Source organism: Oncorhynchus gorbuscha, linkage group LG06 (assembly GCF_021184085.1).
Source record: "Oncorhynchus gorbuscha isolate QuinsamMale2020 ecotype Even-year linkage group LG06, OgorEven_v1.0, whole genome shotgun sequence".
NCBI classification, from domain to species: domain Eukaryota; kingdom Metazoa; phylum Chordata; class Actinopteri; order Salmoniformes; family Salmonidae; genus Oncorhynchus; species Oncorhynchus gorbuscha.
Window position 1 is genome coordinate 16657613 of NC_060178.1, and position 19431 is coordinate 16677043.

The 19431-nt window shown below is 44.5% G+C and overlaps 1 protein-coding gene across 2 annotated transcripts; it reads right to left on the bottom strand.

The window, feature by feature from the left end:
* Positions 1-69: 69 nt before the first annotated feature.
* LOC124037028 (ferritin, middle subunit-like) lies at positions 70-18176 on the bottom strand. 2 transcript variants are annotated; one of them, XM_046351651.1, is made up of 3 exons: positions 17717-18176; positions 16789-16917; positions 70-1203 (listed from the first exon to the last, which is right to left on the bottom strand). In XM_046351651.1, exons 1-3 carry the CDS (start codon positions 17882-17884, stop codon positions 901-903), a joined length of 600 nt encoding a protein of 199 aa, XP_046207607.1. In that variant the 5' UTR covers positions 17885-18176; the 3' UTR covers positions 70-900. The 2 variants fall into 2 exon arrangements, with proteins under 2 accessions (XP_046207607.1, XP_046207606.1); XM_046351650.1 differs by having other exon boundaries at positions 16789-16935.
* Between the last annotated feature and the right edge of the window lie 1255 nt (positions 18177-19431).

Here is a 19431-nt window from a genome sequence, read left to right on the forward strand (position 1 = left end):
ACGAACACTTATATTACATTAAACACTATATGAGCCATATAGAACAAAGAGAGCTTAGAGGTTTTTTTTTCAAGACTTTATTTCAAAAGGAAGACATTGTTGTAACTTTGTACTGTATGTGATGAAGAGGGATAATGAATATTTCAACAGTATATTTAAAGGCAATATGTTTTGTGGACACAAAGTGTATGGACGAGACAATTCCCAAACAATATCTCTTAATCATCAACCCAGAATTTCCAACGAATCAGTAATCTCTTTGTAACATAGTAAATACAGAAATACTTCACATTATAAGCCACTTAACATAGTATACTGTGAGGATTGTCAAATACCAGATATTACAGTATCAACTTTAATTGTCGCATTGTTACCTCTCAATGCATCCAACAGCATCCTTTAAGACATCACGGCTCAACTTTGCTTACGGAATACATACATGATACACTGAGGCTGTGCCCTTTTAAATGCCCAGATCAAGTACATACATGTATTATTCATTTTTGGTAGTTTCTAGAACTTAAAATACTAGATTCAAGACCTTCCACCCTCTCTAACATAACCCAACACCCCCATCAATATGTTGAACCAAACATTTACAAAATAGGGAAGATATTCAAGCTTAGGAATTTGGAAGAAGTGCTATAGCTTGGTTCAGCTTACATTCTAGAATGAAACTAGTTGTAAATAAGCCATCCCCCCTTGTTTGTTCAGTTCAGAAATCATTTCCAAAGAGGACTTTGGAGTGTCTTCTACAATACATTGGTCTTACTGACTAGCAATAACACAATATAGGTGCCCAGACAAAAAAACACAGACATGACAGGAAAGGCTTGTTTTGTGAGTCTAACTCACCAAGTAGGCTTCTTTAATGGAAACGCACACTAGTGAGTGAGTGATTCATCCACTGGTGACATTGGTCAACTCCTCTTGCAGCTGGTTGATTAGGTACTCCCCAAAGCCCCCCGAGCGGTCAATGGTGCAGCCCACTCTACGGGCGTTGGTCAGGAGGTCTCCCAGCAGTTTGATGCGGGGCACCAGTGGCCCCAGGAAGCGGCTCTTGACCACGCTGGCGGAGTGCGGGTCGCTGTGCTCCTTGGACAGCTGGCTGAGCTCCACCATCACAGCCATCTCCTCCTTCCACTGGCCCAGCATCAGCTTGAGGGCTGGGATCACTGCACACACCTCCTCACAGCCTGGCCTCTGGGGGAGAATGACAGCACACACACACAGAGACGGCCATTAGAATGCACTGACGGTAAGTCGCTCTGCTAAATCAGGGATTCCCATAGTCGGTCCTGGGGCCCCACCGGGTGCACGTTGTGTTTTTTTGCCCAAGCATTACACAGCCGATTCAAATAATTAAAGCTTGATGATGAGTATGTGATTTGAATCAGCTGTGTAGTGCTAGGGCAAAAACCAAAACGTGCACCCAGGGGGGGCCCCAGGACCGAATATGGGAAACCTTTTGCTAATAATCAAAATGTAGATGTTAGAACAGAACAGCTCGCTTAATTGTCCCCCTTACTGAAGGATAACTATATATTTTTTACTTTAATTCATTAATATACTACTGTAGTTTCTTAAAATCTGAAAACACTTGAATATATCTCTCCTACTTTAACTATGATCTTTATGAAAATGAATCCATCCAATCTGTTTTATAAACAAAACAACGAAAAGCCTTTCAGACAACTTATTTCCAAACTTCAAACAAAGTTGAAGAATTGGTTGCAGAATTTAATACAAATCGTAACAATATCAAAACTGATGAATAGACTTATTCAGGACACATCATTTGCCCTCACAGATCAATGGATAACAAGGTGTCCCAAATTGCTGATGATGGACCCCTTAGCGGTCCCACTTGGGATCGATTTGACATGACTCGTAAAACTGGAGGAGGCAGAAAGAGGACACGGCACTAAAGTGTCAACGCCACCCCGTACATCTGGAAACACAATTAATGCCTCGTCCTTCCGCCTGCACATTAATCTCCCCAATTTTCCGGAACTCAGGGGAAATGTACACCCTGACAGGCAATAGGCCTGAGCCCCAGGAAAAGCTCCAGGGTTAGGGTTTAACCCCCCACCCCCTTGGCCTCAGACGTTCCTATTCTGTCCACTCACAACCCCTTATCCCCAGCACCAAGCATAGACAGTAACCAGATTTCCACACAACCATTTAATGCAAAATAATTACCTTATGCATAAGAAAAAGTCACGACAGGGCTTATGGAAACAGCAAATGTTGGTACAATTTCATGTGTCTGTAAAATGAATTATGCGAGAAGTGACGTTGGAAATGCCTTTATGCACAAATATCGATAAAATGAAGTAAACTTGGGAGTCACACGATATGGGCCTACCACCACGATGTGGAAAAGCATGAGACGTTTATAGGCAGATTAAAAACATTATGATGAACTTCACATGGTGGGTAAATGCACTGTGATCATGCATATTTCCAATAGTCCAAATATTGAGGGTAAGATATTATTTGAATGCTGGTGACCGGTGCTTGACTGCCAATTATCAAATAAAATGATCTTGCCCTTATTCATTTCTCATCATATAACTACCCCCCTGTCCACTATCAGTGAGAGATAGCTTGTCTTGAGAACATGTGTCAAAACCAGATTGTGCAAGTTTGCTATTAATCACAACAGTTTGTTGTGAAAACCATCGGTAAAGTTGAAATTGAACTCCCACCATCGAACTTATGTTTTTATTCCGTACATGGGAACTTAACCGCAAATGTAATTTATGTGCACTACTTCATCACGCACAGCCTTTTATCTGCCACAAGTCAGTTTGATGGAAACTCACATCTGGTGGGAAAATGCGCTTATTGTTTTTATGCAGATTTTAGGATATCCGCATGAAAATCTGTGGCCAATTGAATGGAAACCAAGCTGGTGTGCCAATTTATTTAGCCAGAAGGAAAAAGGCATGCATGCATGACCCATGCCCTACTGCACTGCCTAAAGTTAGGAGGAACCCATCCCCTCCCCCCTGGCAGTGGGAACACAGAATTAGAATGAGTAGAACAGGCATCCCCATTCAGGTCAACTATGCCATAAAGGGTGGTGGTTCATTATATTTCTATAAGCGGGCAGCTCTACACCGCAGTTGCCAGTTTAATACTGTAATTTTGCTTTACAGCAGTGATGCTGTAATATCGTTTACAGTACCATTTTCCTTTCTGTAAAAATTATTACAGTATTCTTGTTTAAATTTACAGCAAGGATGCTGTAATACAGTATGTTACATATTACAGCATCCATGCGGTCAATTTACAGCAGGGATGCTGTAATATGTTTTACAGTAAGGAAATTCATAATGTAAACTATATTACAGCATCACTGCTGTAGAGCAAAATTACAGTATTAAACTGGAAACTGTGGTGCCAGTATAATGCTGTAAATTTACAGGGAAATACCTACAGTAATATACAATTATTTTACAGTACTAAGCAACATTGCAGGCTGTCTTTAGAAGACAGCTCCATGAAACATAATATTGTAAGAAAAACAATGTGTACAAATATATATATTTATTCAAATTCAAAACATGAATTTCACATGAATTGCACTTTAACCACAAAGAACAACATTTGAAAAGAGCAACATTACAACTCCAGATAGTAGGGGAGAGAAAGAGAGAGAGAGAGATACAGTGATAAGAACATTGACAAATACTGGCCAATAATGTACTTCACCATACACAAACCAAGATATCAGAATAGGTAATTCTTAAAAATACAGGATTATGTAAGAAAAAAATGAACTCTAAATTAAAAAAAAAATAAAAAAGGAGAAAAGTTGAACAGGGAGATATTTTTACAAAGAACTATAACAAGAACTGCTTGCCTGCCTGTCTTTGAGAGAGAAATGAGAGAGAGAGATCGAGAGAGAAAGGGGCTGAGTGTAACGGCATTCGTCTGTTGAAAGAAGAGAGTCGGACCGAAATGCAGCGTGTAGGTTACTCATGACTTTAATGAAAGAATCGCGGTACATGAAATAACTGAAACTAAATACAAAAACAACAGAACGGAACGTGAAACTAATTACAGCCTATCTGGTGACTACAACACAGAGACAGGAACAAACACCCACGAAATACAAAGCGAAACTCAGGCTGCCTAAATACGGTTCCCAATCAGAGACAACGATAAGCACCTGACTCTAATTGAGAATCGCCTCAGGCAGTCAAGCCTATACCACACCCCTAATCAGCCGCGATCCCAAATAATACAAACCCCAATATGAAACACAACATATAAAACCATGTCACACCCTGGCCTACCCAAACATATAACAAAAACACAAAATACAATGACCAAGGCGTGACAGAACCCCCCCCCCCCTAAGGTGCGGACTCCCGGACGCACCTCAAGAGCATAGGAGGGTCCGGGTGGGCGTCTGTCCATGGTGGCGGTTCTGGCTCGGGACGTGGACCCCACTCCATTAATGTCCTAGTTCCTCCCCTTCGCGTCCTGGGATAATCCACCCTCTCCGCCGACCATGGCCTAATAGTCCTCACCCAGATCCCCACATAACTGAGGAGCAGCTCGTGACAGAGGGGCAGCTCGGGACAGAGGGGCAGCTCGGGACAGAGGGGCATCTCAGGACAGAGGGGCATCTCAGGACAGAGTGGCATCTCAGGACAGTGGGGCAGCTCGGGACAGAGGGGCAGCTCGGGACAGTGGGGCAGCTCGGGACAGAGGGGCAGCTCGGGACAGAGGGGCAGCTCGGGACAGAAGCAGCCCGGGACTGAGTGGAAGCCCGGTACTGAGGGGAAGCCCAGTACTGAGAGGAAGCCCAGTACTGAGAGGAAGCCCAGTACTGAGATGAAGCCCAGTACTGAGATGAAGCTCAGGCAGGTAGTAGGCTCCGGTAAATCCTGGCTGGCTGGCAGATCTGGAAGAGACTGGTTGTCGGGCAGATCTGGAAGAGACTGGTTGTCGGGTAGATCTGGAAGAGACTGGTTGTCTGGCAGATCTGGAAGAGACTGGTTGTCTGGCAGATCTGGAAGAGACTGGTTGTCTGGCAGATCTGGAAGAGACTGGTTGTCTGGCGGCGCTGGGCTGACTGGCGGCACTGGTGGCGCTGGGCAGACTGGGAGCACTGGCGGCGCTGGGCAGACTGGGAGCACTGGCGGCGCTGGGCAGACTGGGAGCACTGGCGGCGCTGGGCAGACTGGGAGCACTGGCGGCGCTGGGCAGACGGGAGACTCCGGCAGCTCAGGAGAGGAGAAAGGCTCTGGCTGCGCTAAACAGGCGGGAGACTCCGACAGCGCAGGAGAGGAGAAAAGCGCTGGCTGCGCTGAACAGGCGAGGCGCACTGGAGGCCTGGTGAGCCAATCGCACCTGCCACTCCACATTAACTGAAACACAAGCTTCACTAGAGGCCTCCTCAGACAAGCCGGCAATGGGTAGATATATGCCAAATACAAAAGAGACGGCAACACATCCACCTTTAGGACCAGGACTTTGCCCATAAAAGACAAATACCTAGCTTTCCACATTGCTAGCTTCCTCTGTACCACTGCGATACGCATGTTCCAGTTTAGCGTCGCTGAGCCGGAGGTCTCAAAATGGACCCCGAGAATCCTCAGGGCCCCCTCACAGAGAGATAACCCCCCAGGCACATCCGTTCTACCGCGCCATCTTCCGTAAAACTTGACAGAAGACTTTGCATGGTTCAGAACTGCTCCCGACGCTCGGGTGAAATCCGAGTCCCTGATTAACTGTAGGTTCCATCTAATAGAGCGGCCCTCTACCCCGCACGTCTGATCCTCATGAACGACGTAGGGAAGGGCTGTGCGCAACCGGTCTGCTAAAACCTTTGCAAGTAGCTTGTAATCTACACACAGCATGGTCAACGGCCGCCAGTTACCAAGGTCTGTTACTTCCCCCTTCTTATATAAAAGTGACAGCACACCAACAGCCATTGATCCCCCCGGGACCCCCGTCTCAAGGATGGCCTTCAAGACTTCGAGGACAACTGGTCCAAGTATACCCCAAAACTTGAGATAAAACTCAGCCGGCAGCCCATCTATCCCAGGCACCTTCCCTTTTCCCATCCTCCTAAGAGCGCTTTCAACCTCTTCTAGTGAGATCTGGGCCTCCATCACTTCTCTAATGTCCTCCGGCAACCGCCTGGACAAGTGTTATAAAAACACATTTCCCTGCTCTACATCTATTTCCCTTTCCTTAAATAAACCTTGGAAATGATCAGTTGTCACCCTGACCATATCCTCTGGTTCTCTAACTATACTACCATTTTCTTCCCTAACACCATGCATTACCTTCCTACTCTGTCTTGCCCTAACCAACTTAAAGAACATAGCAGAACAAGTCTCATTATGTTCTAGAAAGCCACTATGCGCTCGCTCAAGGAAAGCTCGAGCCTTCCGCTCCTGCAACTCCCTGATATGCGCCTTTAGGGTTGCGGATCTCTCCCAGTCAAACGACCTGCCGAAGTTTCCTGCCTCGTATTCGAGTTCAATTAACCTCTGGATACGATCCACCTCCCTCCCTCCTCTCCTCTCTTTTTTTCCTCTTGCAATAACCTATTATAAAAACCCTAATTCTCACCTTAACTAATTCCACTCTAACACCCCCTCGCACATGGACCGGAGGCCCTCAAGCCTCCAAAAGAAACCATAAAACCCGTCAACAAAAGCCTGCTCCTCCAGCACATCCCGATCTAGCTTCCAGTACCCTCTACCAAAGAGGCAGACTGGCGACCCCACCTGCAGGAGCACCCCGTCGTGATCCGAAAAGAAAACAGGCAACAGCCGCCCAGACAACTTACCCAAAGACCTGGGTACAAAAATATAGTCGAGCCTCCTCTCAACCCCCCTGGAGTTACGCCATATAGGACCGTCCATTTTCGGAGTAGTGTGCAGACCACCATCTACCAGACCATGGCAAGCCATTAGCCTGGCAATGGCGCCCGCACTGCTATCCCCCCCTCTTCCTAAATCTGTATTAAAATCCCCCCCCTATCACTAATTTCCTATTTGTGACACACAGGGGCGTCAGACAGTCCACCATCTCCCTCCTGTCTGCCACCACCTGTGGCCCATACACCACCACTAATCTAAATTTACAATCGCTTATCGTGACATCCACCCCTATAACCGTCCCCTGCATTACCACAAAAGAATCCTCCACTTTTACCTCCCTGTGCCCACACAAAATCCCTACCCCGATGAGTGCACCCCCAACACCCCAAAACCGACTCCCAAAACCTAATAACATCCCATCCTCAGGTGAACCTCCTGTAAAAAACAAAAATCAAACCCCACACCCTCCAAATAACTAAAAACCGCCCTCCTCTTAACAAAATCCCTTAAACCCCTTACATTTAAACTAACAAAAGTAAAATTAGACTCCATGAAAAAAAATACATGTAATACACTCAAATTCTAAACCCAGACAGAAAAAAACATAAAACAGGAGACTCACCCGATGCTCCCCTGCTCCATATCTACCGGTGAGAACACCATCCGTAATCCCGACATCCCCCCCTCTTCCTCCATCACACCATCCCAGGATGCAGGAATAGTGTTTGGCTCCGGGGTGCCCTGCACCCTGGGTCTACCCCCACAGTCCTCCCCCTTCCCAGTGTTGCAGCTGGTTTGGAAAAAAATTGGGGAGGCTGAGTCCCCAAACAAAAAACTCCCCACCTCCTCCTGTACCCAGTCCTGAGTCTTGTTATGTGTGTCCCCACCCAACAGAAGTTGAGGGTCTGGGGAAACCAGCAGCAACCCAGAGGTTTCTCCCACCCCCATCACTCTCTTGGCCATCCCTTCCCCCTCACTGTCGGCCAATCGCCCCTCCTCTTCATACTCTTCTTTGGTGATGGCGGCAGTGAAGAGATACCACCCCCCCCCCGCCAACTCCTCCACCATACCCCTCATCTCTTCCACCATGGCACTTTCCCCCTAGTCCACTTTCTCTTCCACCGTCTCCTTCTCCACCACTCCTCCCTCACTTTCTTCTCTCTCATGCTCCTCCACTCGGTTGCATTCTTCCGCCGCTTTTTCTGGTTCTCCTACTCCCGTGCCTTCCGTTTCCTCCTCTCTTCCATCCGCCGCCTCTGGCTCCTCCTCCTTCCTTGTGGCCTTCCCCTCTGGACCTGAACTCTGGTCATGAGGCGTGCTTCCTTCCCCTCCTCTTCTTCCCCCATCCCCCGCTCCTGCTCCCCCCCCAGCCACAGACGCATATGACCTCTGACGGGCCGGGCATCCCCTCCACAGGTGTGCTGATGAGCCACACCCATGGCACGTCTTAGGCTTGTCACAATCCCTCGCCTCGTGATCCTCAGATGCACAAAATCTGCATTTTCTTGCACTGCATGAGGCGAATGTGTGACCGTAGGCCATACAGCGTCTGCAAAATGGGGGCTGACGTGCATAATACAACGTCCCCCTGTCAGCCCCTAGGGAGAACATAGCAGGAGGATGGAGGTAGCCACCATGTCCCTTTGGGTCCTCTCTGAGGAGGGCCTGGAAACCTCTCCTCCCATTCCAAAACCCAAGGGAGTCTTTGAGGTGCCTTGCTGAGGAGACGTTATCCATGTATCTCCCCAGAAACGCCCTCATCTCTTCGTCCTTTACGTAAGGGTTGTAAATGTTGACAGTTACAACCCTAAAGTTATTCTTCGCCAGGCTTGTTATTTTGTAGTGGCACATCTAACCCTAACCCTAACCCTAACCCTAACTATCACCACTACAACTATCACCACTACTACAACTACTATTACTATCACTACTACTACTATTACAACTGCCATCACAACTACTACTACTATCACTACAGCTATCACCACTACTACTACTATAACTATCACCATCACTACTACTACTACTATCACCACTACTACTACTATCACTACTATTACTATCACTACTATAACTTTCACCACTACTACTACTACTATCACCACTACTACTACTATCACCACTACTACTACTACTACTACTATCACTATCAACACTACTACTACTATCACTACTACTATCACTACTACTATTACTATTACTATCACTACTACTACTACTATCACTATCAACACTACTACTACTATCACTACTACTATCACTACTACTATTACTATCGCTACTACTATTACTATTACTATCACTACTACTACTACTATCACTATCAACACTACTACTACTATCACTACTACTATCACTACTACTATTACTATCGCTACTACTATTACTATTACTATCACTACTACTACTACTATCACTATCAACACTACTACTACTATCACTACTACTATCACTACTAATAACACCTCCCACACTGCCCCTACTCGGATGGTATCGCGCCGTCCCAACCTTCGCTCTCTCTCCCCCGCTACTCTCTCCTCTTCCATCCTATCATCTCTTCCCTCCGCTCAAACCTTCTCCCACCTATCTCCTGATTCTGTCTCCTCAACCCTCCTCTCCTCCCTCTCTGCATCCCTTGACTCTCTATGTCCCCTATCCTCCAGGCCGGCTCGGTCCTCCCCTCCCGCTCCGTGGCTCGATGACTCATTGCGAGCTCACAGAACAGGGCTCCGGGCAGCCGAGCGGAAATGGAGGAAAACTCGCCTCCCTGCGGACCTGGCATCCTTTCACTCCCTCCTCTCTACATTTTCCTCCTCTGTCTCTGCTGCTAAAGCCACTTTCTACCACGCTAAATTCCAAGCATCTGCCTCTAACCCTAGGAAGCTCTTTGCCACCTTCTCCTCCCTCCTGAATCCTCCGCCCCCTCCCCCTCCTCCCTCTCTGCAGATGACTTCGTCAACCATTTTGAAAAGAAGGTCGACGACATCCGATCCTCGTTTGCTAAGTCAAACGACACCGCTGGTTCTGCTCACACTGCCCTGCCCTGTGCTCTGACCTCTTTCTCCCCTCTCTCTCCAGATGAAATCTCGCGTCTTGTGACGGCCGGCCGCCCAACAACCTGCCCGCTTGACCCTATCCCCTCCTCTCTTCTCCAGACCATTTCCGGAGACCTTCTCCCTTACCTCACCTCGCTCATCAACTCATCCCTGACCGTTGGCTACGTCCCTTCCGTCTTCAAGAGAGCGAGAGTTGCACCCCTTCTGAAAAAACCTACACTCGATCCCTCCGATGTCAACAATTACAGACCAGTATCCCTTCTTTCTTTTCTCTCCAAAACTCTTGAACGTGCCGTCCTTGGCCAGCTCTCCCGCTATCTCTCTCTGAATGACCTTCTTGATCCAAATCAGTCAGGTTTCAAGACTAGTCATTCAACTGAGACTGCTCTCCTCTGTATCACGGAGGCGCTCCGCACTGCTAAAGCTAACTCTCTCTCCTCTGCTCTCATCCTTCTAGATCTATCGGCTGCCTTCGATACTGTGAACCATCAGATCCTCCTCTCCACCCTCTCCGAGTTGGGCATCTCCGGCGCGGCCCACGCTTGGATTGCGTCCTACCTGACAGGTCGCTCCTACCAGGTGGCGTGGCGAGAATCTGTCTCCTCACCACGCGCTCTCACCACTGGTGTCCCCCAGGGCTCTGTTCTTGGCCCTCTCCTATTCTCGCTATACACCAAGTCACTTGGCTCTGTCATAACCTCACATGGTCTCTCTTATCATTGCTATGCAGACGACACACAATTAATCTTCTCCTTTCCCCCTTCTGATGACCAGGTGGCGAATCGCATCTCTGCATGTCTGGCAGACATATCAGTGTGGATGACGGATCACCACCTCAAGCTGAACCTCGGCAAGACGGAGCTGCTCTTCCTCCCGGGAAGGACTGCCCGTTCCATGATCTCGCCATCACGGTTGACAACTCCATTGTGTCCTCCTCCCAGAGCGCCAAGAACCTTGGCGTGATCCTGGACAACACCCTGTCGTTCTCAACTAACATCAAGGCGGTGGCCCGTTCCTGTAGGTTCATGCTCTACAACATCCGCAGAGTACGACCCTGCCTCACACAGGAAGCGGCGCAGGTCCTAATCCAGGCACTTGTCATCTCCCGTCTGGATTACTGCAACTCGCTGTTGGCTGGGCTCCCTGCCTGTGCCATTAAACCCCTTCAACTCATCCAGAATGCCGCAGCCCGTCTGGTGTTCAACCTTCCCAAGTTCTCTCACGTCACCCCGCTCCTCCGTTCTCTCCACTGGCTTCCAGTTGAAGCTCGCATCCGCTACAAGACCATGGTGCTTGCCTACGGAGCTGGGAGGGGAACGGCACCTCAGTACCTCCAGGCTCTGATCAGGCCCTACACCCAAACAAGGGCACTGCGTTCATCCACCTCTGGCCTGCTCGCCTCCCTACCACTGAGGAAGTACAGCTCCCGCTCAGCCCAGTCAAAACTGTTCGCTGCCCTGGCCCCCCAATGGTGGAACAAACTCCCTCACGACGCCAGGACAGCGGAGTCAATCACCACCTTCCGGAGACACCTGAAACCCCACCTCTTTAAGGAATACCTAGGATAGGTTAAGTAATCCCTCTCACCCCACCCCCCCTAAGTTTTAGATGCACTATTGTTAAGTGACTGTCCCACTGGATGTCATAAGGTGAATGCACCAATTTGTAAGTCGCTCTGGATAAGAGCGTCTGCTAAATGACTTAAATGTAAATGTAAATGTATTACTATCGCTACTACTATTACTATTACTATCACTACTACTACTACTATCACTATCAACACTACTACTACTATCACTACTACTATCACTACTACTATTACTATCGCTACTACTATTACTATTACTATCACTACTACTACTACTATCACTATCAACACTACTACTACTATCACTACTACTATCACTACTACTATTACTATCGCTACTACTATTACTATTACTATCACTACTACTATTACTATCACCACTACTACTACTATTACTATTACTATCACTACTACTACTACTATCACTACTACTATTACTATCGCTACTACTATTACTATTACTATCACTACTACTACTACTATCACTATCAACACTACTACTACTATCACTACTACTATCACTACTACTATTACTATCGCTACTACTATTACTATTACTATCACTACTACTATTACTATCACCACTACTACTACTATTACTATTACTATCACTACTACTATTACTATCGCTACTACTACTACTATTACTATTACTATCACTACTACTATTACTATCGCTACTACTACTACTATTACTATCACCACTACTACTACTATTACTATTACTATCACTACTACTATTACTATCACTATCAACACTACTACTACTATCACTACTACTATTACTATATCTACTACTATTACTATAGCTACTAATATTACTGTCACTACTACTACTACTACTACTACTACTATCACTACTACTATCACCACTACTACTACTATCATTACTACTACTACTACCACTATCACCACTATTACTATCACCACTACTATTACTATCACTGCTATTACTATCACTACTACTACTACTATCACCACTACTACTATAACTATCACCACTACAACTATTACTATCACTACTACTACTACTATCACCACTACTACTAATATCACTACTATTACTATCACTACTATAACTTTAACCACTACAACTATCACCACTACTACTACTACTACTACTACTACTACTACTACTACTACTACTACTATCACCACTGCTACTACTACATTAACTATCACCACTACTACTACTACTATCACCACTACTCCTACTATTACTACTACTACTATTACTATCACTACTACTACTATAACCACTACTACTATCACTACTATTATTACTATCACCACTACTACTATTACTATCACCACTACTACTGTGATGCACAAAGTAGATGCCCTAAACGACTTTGCAAAACTATAGTTTGTTAACAAGAAATTTGTGGAGTGGTTGAAAAAACAGTTTTAATGACTCCAACCTAAGTTTATGTAAACTTCCGACTTCGACTGTAATTAATCAGAGAATCTGGTATAAAAGTGACACAAACTGATACCACCCAACAATTAAATGCACCTGTGATTCTGTGACCAGAATCAGTGAGATCTTTCCAAATGTGTATCCGTCAACATTTTCTCCCATTACAACAAGGCCTTTAGTGTATGTTTTTGCTTTGTATACAATTGTAAACACCTCTGCAGTGCTTTGCTTTGTGAACCCTTTTGACTGTCCGGCTCCCTGACTGGTGTTGTTATATAATTGCTCCTCAAATGAATTCATGACACCAACAACTTCAATGCTATGTGGAAACAATTGGCCACTGCATAAGTAATCCTGGAGTGGCTCTCAGACAAGTTTTCTGGCACACTCCTTGAAGTAGGAGTGCTTGCTCTCAAACCTTAGTGTCCTCATTCGTTTGTGTCGCCCAAAATTGCAGGATGAGGTCGGGGTAGTGTAACAAGTACTGATGCTTCAGTGCAAGGGCAGTCTATTCCACAAGCAAAAACTGTAGTTCACAACATTTCTATGTTTGTTTTTTTGATGAGTAATGAATGCTTTAATATTTAGGAAACAGAAATTGCAGGATTTACACCTGCACATTCCCAATAAAGCTACTTCCAGCTACGAGCCATCCTGCAATATGAAAATTACAATACCCCCAGCCACCAAATGGCATTCACACACCAAGAGCTATCAAGCTATACGTTACTATGCAACTCATGCCAACCACACAATCTAAACAAAATAATTATACACTACAAGGCTAAATAAAATATCAGTCTGTGCCTGATGTTTCAGATATCATTCATTTAACGTTGCCTAATTAATGGTTGGATAGGATCACTTCTGAAAGATTAGCAGAAGCACAAGGAAAATTCAACTCAAGCGGAAAATGCCACTACCATCGCCCTGAATAATGTTAGCAAGCTAACCACACAATTTGAAGAAAACGAAAATGAAAAATAACTTTAATATCCTGCAGGGTAAAATATCAGTCTGTGCCTGTTGTTGCTGAATTTATTCATTTAAATGGACTAATAAGGATAACAAAAGCATAGGGGGAATATTCCACTACACTTCTGCTAAATCACATGCACCCTGAGACTGAATAGAGCTAACATTAACCAGAGATATTTAGAGAAAGGTGTCCAATGGAGTTCGCCATCTCCTAGCTATAGCTAACGTTAGCAAGCACCATTCCCCTTTCATCTGAGAGTTCCATTCTACTCATTCCAACTGCAGAATCACCCAAAAACTATACATCCCAAGGCAAAATGTCAGTCCGTGGCTGTTGACAAACTAAAGGTGTATTCGACATAGCTAAACTCTCGCTCCCTCCCTAGACAAACTGTATTTTTGTCTGGTGAAGCCTATGACCATTTTGCCACTAATAATACCATAGCGTTAGCACCATGTCATGCACCCACGGGTTAAGTAGCCTATCCAAAGAAACAAACATATGGATTTCTGCACGTTGTTAATACTAAAATGATTTGCTCTATAGCTACAATATCACAAATGATTTTACCAGCAAGAAAGATCAACGCAACAGACCGACATGTCAACTTGGATATACTGTTAGCTAACACAATCCAAACAAGCTAACGTTAGCGAGATAGTTAGTAGCGTAGTTAATTAAGAAAACCTGCAGGTATATAGAAGTATATAGTACAGTCTTGGCCAAAAGTTTTGAGAATGACAGAAATATTAATTTCCACAAAGTTTGCTGCCTCAGTGTCTTTAGATATTTTTGTCAGATGTTACTATGGAATAGTGAAGTATAAGTACACACATTTCATAAGTGTCAAAGGCTTTTATTGACAATTACATGAAGTTGATGCAAAGAGTCCATATTTGCAGTGTTGACCCTTCTTTTTCAAGACTTCTGCAATCTGCCCTGGCATGCTGTCAATTAACTTCTGGGCCACATTCTGACTGATGGCAGCCCATTCTTGCATAATCAATGCTTGGAGTTTGTCAGAATTTGTGGGTTTTTGTTTGTCCACCCGCCTCTTGAGGATTGACCACAAGTTCTCAATGGGATTAAGGTCTGGGGAGTTTCCTGGCCATGGACCCAAAATATTGATGTTTTGTTCCCCGAGCCACTTAGTTATCACTTTTGCCTTATGGCAAGGTGCTCCATCATGCTGGAAAAGGCATTGTTCGTCACCAAACTGTTCCTGGATGGTTGGGAGAAGTTGCTCTTGGAAGATGTGTTGGTACCATTCTTTATTCATGGCTGTGTTCATAGGCAAAATTGTGAGTGAGCCCACTCCCTTGGCGGAGAAGCAACCCCACACATGAATGGTCTCAGGATGCTTTACTGTTGGCATGACACAGGACTGATGGTAGCGCTCACCTTGTCTTCTCCGGACAAGCTTTTTTCCAGATGCCCCAAACAATCAGAAAGGGGATTCATCAGAGAAAATGACTTTACCCCAGTCCTCAGCAGTCCAATCCCTGTACCTTTGCAGAATATCAGTCTGTCCCTGATATTTTTCCTGGAGTGAAGTAGCTTCTTTGCTGCCCATTTTGATACTAGGCCATCTTCCAAAAGTCTTTGCCTCACTGTGCGTGCAGATGCACTCACACCTACCTGAGCAAGCTCTGTACTGGTGGTGTCCCGATCCCGCAGCTGAATCAACTTTAGGAGACGGTCCTGGAGCTTGCTGGACTTTCTTGGGCGCCCTGAAGCCTTCTTCAAAACAATTGAACCGCTCTCCTTGAAGTTCTTGATGATCCAATAAATGGTTGATTTAGGTGCAATCTTACTGGTGGCAATATCCTTGCCTGTAAAGCCCTTTTATGCAAAGCAATGATGACGGCACGTGTTTCCTTGCAGTTAACAATGGTTGACAGAGGACGAACAATGATTCCAAGCACCACCCTCCTTTTGAAGCTTCCAGTCTGTTATTCAAACTCAATCAGCATGACAGAGTGATCTCCAGCCTTGTCCTCGTCAACACTCACACCTGTGTTAACGAGGGAATCACTGACATGATGTCAGCTGGTCCTTTTGTGGCAGGGCTGAAATGCAGTGGAAATGTTTTTTGGAATTCAGTTCATTTGCATGGCAAAGAGGGACAATTATGTGCAATTCATCTGATCACTCTTCATAACATTCTGGAGTATATGGAAATTGCCATCATACAAACTGAGGCAGAAGACTTTGTGAAAATTAATATTTGTGTCATTCTCAAATGGCCACAACTGTATATGGAATTAGTACATACCTAGCAGCTGCTCAAAAATATTTAGGCTACTTTTCAACGAAAATACAAAATAGCTCGAGTAGAACAGAAAGATCATTTTCTCATGAGTCTTCCCTTACAGACCCTTTGGCGCAGAACATCGCATTATTGGAAATCAAGTCTGTTCTCAGGGCAGGCCTGGTTGTAGATAGGTTCGAGTCAGGACATTGTTAGCATTTTAGCTTTCCTAACCTTCACCTAATTATCATAACATGCTGCGTTAATTCACGTAACCTGCGAAGAAAAGTAACTGCTAAAAGTAACTGCTAAGAAAAGTAAAACCGGTAGACCTGCCCTGAGAACAGTCTTGATTTCAAATATGAGATACAGCTCTCTTTCTCTCTCTTTCACACACCACAGACAGTTTGGCACCTTCAACTACAGCAGTGTTCAGGGACTACTGTAAAGAAATACAGTAAGTTAGAGTAATTTCTACAGGATTGCAATTACAATTACAGTTAATAACAGTATTTTTCAGCATTTGACCCATAATGTAGTACAATCTACAGCATTAATGCTGTAAAACACATTTAAGGTATTTTACTGTGCATTCTATAGTGTTTTACTGTTGAAATGACATTAAAGTCTTACAGTGTACCTGTATGTCTTTATTACAGTACTGTCCCCCTCTGTCTGACAGGTAGTCCAGCATGGCCTCAGCCTGCGCCTGTTCTTGCTCAGAGTGCTCATGGAAGAACGCTGCCACCCTTGGCAAGGCAATATCATCCTGCTCAAATATATTGGCCTGGATGAGTGAATCATATAGAGTAACTCCAGTGAGAATGATTTACAAGTGGGTTATTGACATATATTGCTGTATTGGATGGCATACAGCTTAATTCATATTGTGACTAACTTTAAGCAACTTGGTACATTTAATCAACTAATCAAAGACCTGTGCAAATATGACTAAGTATGGAAATGGAAATAAACGATAAGATGAAGACTTGCAAGATTCATTGCTTGTACACATTAGTTATGCAATGTTGTGGAATGACAGTCACGATGAGCTCTAAATTAAGCAAAAAGGCACGCATTCAGGGCTCGAACCACTTAGCTTATAATTAAGCAATAAGGTCCGAGGAGATGTGGTATATGGCCAATATACCACGGTTAAGGGCTGTTCTCAGGCACGCACGACGCGACACGAAGTGGTATATTGGCCATATATCACAAACCCCCGAGGTGCCTTACTGCTATTATAAACTGGTTACCAACGTAATTAGAGCAGTAAAAATGCATGTTTTGTCATTCCCGTGGTATGCTGTCAGACAATCAGCATTCAGGGCTCGAACCACCTAACATAGTTCATAATGTAGACCACACCTCCTCGTGCCTTATTGCTTAAATACATGACAGAGGGTTGAAAACCTTTCAGTGATTCAGGCCATAAATTATTTTATTTTAAAAAAGCCATGCAATTTCAAATAGCTTTTATTTATAAACATCCAATTTTCCCATATAACATTTTGTAAACAAGTAACTTGCACTTATAGCCTATTGCTGGATGGTTAGGTCGCCCTTACCAGTGCATCAAGTCTGTAAGCAATCTCCATAAGCATTGTAGATACTCCGCACAAACTCTCCTCAACGACCGCAGGGAGGTTCTGTTTCACCCTGCTCCCGACAAATGGTCTGTGAATTTTACAGATAGGCAGGCTGGTCTTTAATCTCTTGACACTTAGTTCAGCCATGTTAAAAAAATCCCGACGGTGATTAGATTGTAACAACAACCGTTATTGCACAACTGATGAAGTCGAAAGTTGGCTAGCTCACAACTATCTCGATTGAACGACAATATCTCCTTCTCATACCTTCACATAAACGTGTGATAATATTTATCCTCTAATACTAAATTAATAGCGTAATATAAACAACTACACACACTATAAGTGTTGTTTGCAGTCTTTGGTTGCGAGAGTGAACGATCATTTAGAAATGGAGAAATCGTTTCCAGTTCAGATTCTCAAGTTCATCCGGTGAGTGTGATCGACACTGCCCTAAATGAGAGTGAAGCGCAACGTCAATTACAAATAGTAAAACTCAACAACGATTAGTGAAAATGTGTAATTAAAAAGTGGGCATGAACAGTGGCTAATTCATGCGAATTATGCTGGGATAGCATGTTGCGCGTCAGAAAATAAATTCGGTTTAGTCAAAATAAAATAGAATCACTTTATTTTTGAAAGCGGGGTATTTGCTTGAATAAACACAGTTCTTGTATATTTTAAGTGCTGAATGTAACGTCTGCTTCCAACTCCCACTCTCAAACACATAGATCCCCTGAACGCAGCTCACGCTCCAGATCCTAATCCCCTGAATTCTATTCACCTGTTCACACACCTGTATGTCATTATCACACACTATTTAGTTCAGTTTTTGCACCCCATCATTGTGATGTATTGTTTGTTTTGTGACACACTGCTATCTGGAGCTCTGGGTTTCCCCCTAATTTGCACCCCCCGTGTATGATCGTTTTTGCCTGCCTCACTAACGACGCCTATTCCCTACCTGTACTTTAGCCTATCGGATTTCCTGTTATAAATTTATTGCTTTCTATTTCGGATGACATTACTAGCCTTTTCCCTGCCTGTACTGTTGGCTTTTTGGACCCTCTGTGTATGACCTGCTTACCCCTGGACCCAGCTACCTGCCTCCTCCTGTGGCCCGTTACAATAAACACCTGCTGCGCCCTGCGCTTGAAACCAGCTCTCTGTCGCCCATCGTGTTCATTACACTGTATTGTTCCTGGATTTTAGAACAATGGCATAAGCATCCCATAATCAGCCAGACATGTCTTTTAGACCAACAGTGCAGAATTGGACTTCCCCATAGACCAGTGGTCCCTACCCCCTGGACACCGGCCAAATTGTAATTTTATCACCATACTAAACAGGATACTATCATGTGAACTCAGGGGGGGAAAATGTCCCTTTTTCAGGACCCTGTCTTTCAAATATAATTTGTAAAAATCCAAATAACTTCACAGATCTTCATTGTAAATGGTTTAAACACAGTTTCTATGCTTGTTCAATGAACCATAAACAATTATTGAACATGCACCTGTGGAATGATCGTTAAGACACTAACAGCTTACAGACAGTAGGCAATTAAGGTCACAGTTATGAAAACTTAGGACACCAAAGAGGCCTTTCTACTGACTCTGAATAACACCAAAAGAAAGATGCCCAGGGTCCCAATTCATCTGTGTGAACGTGCCTTAGGCATGATGCAAGGAGTT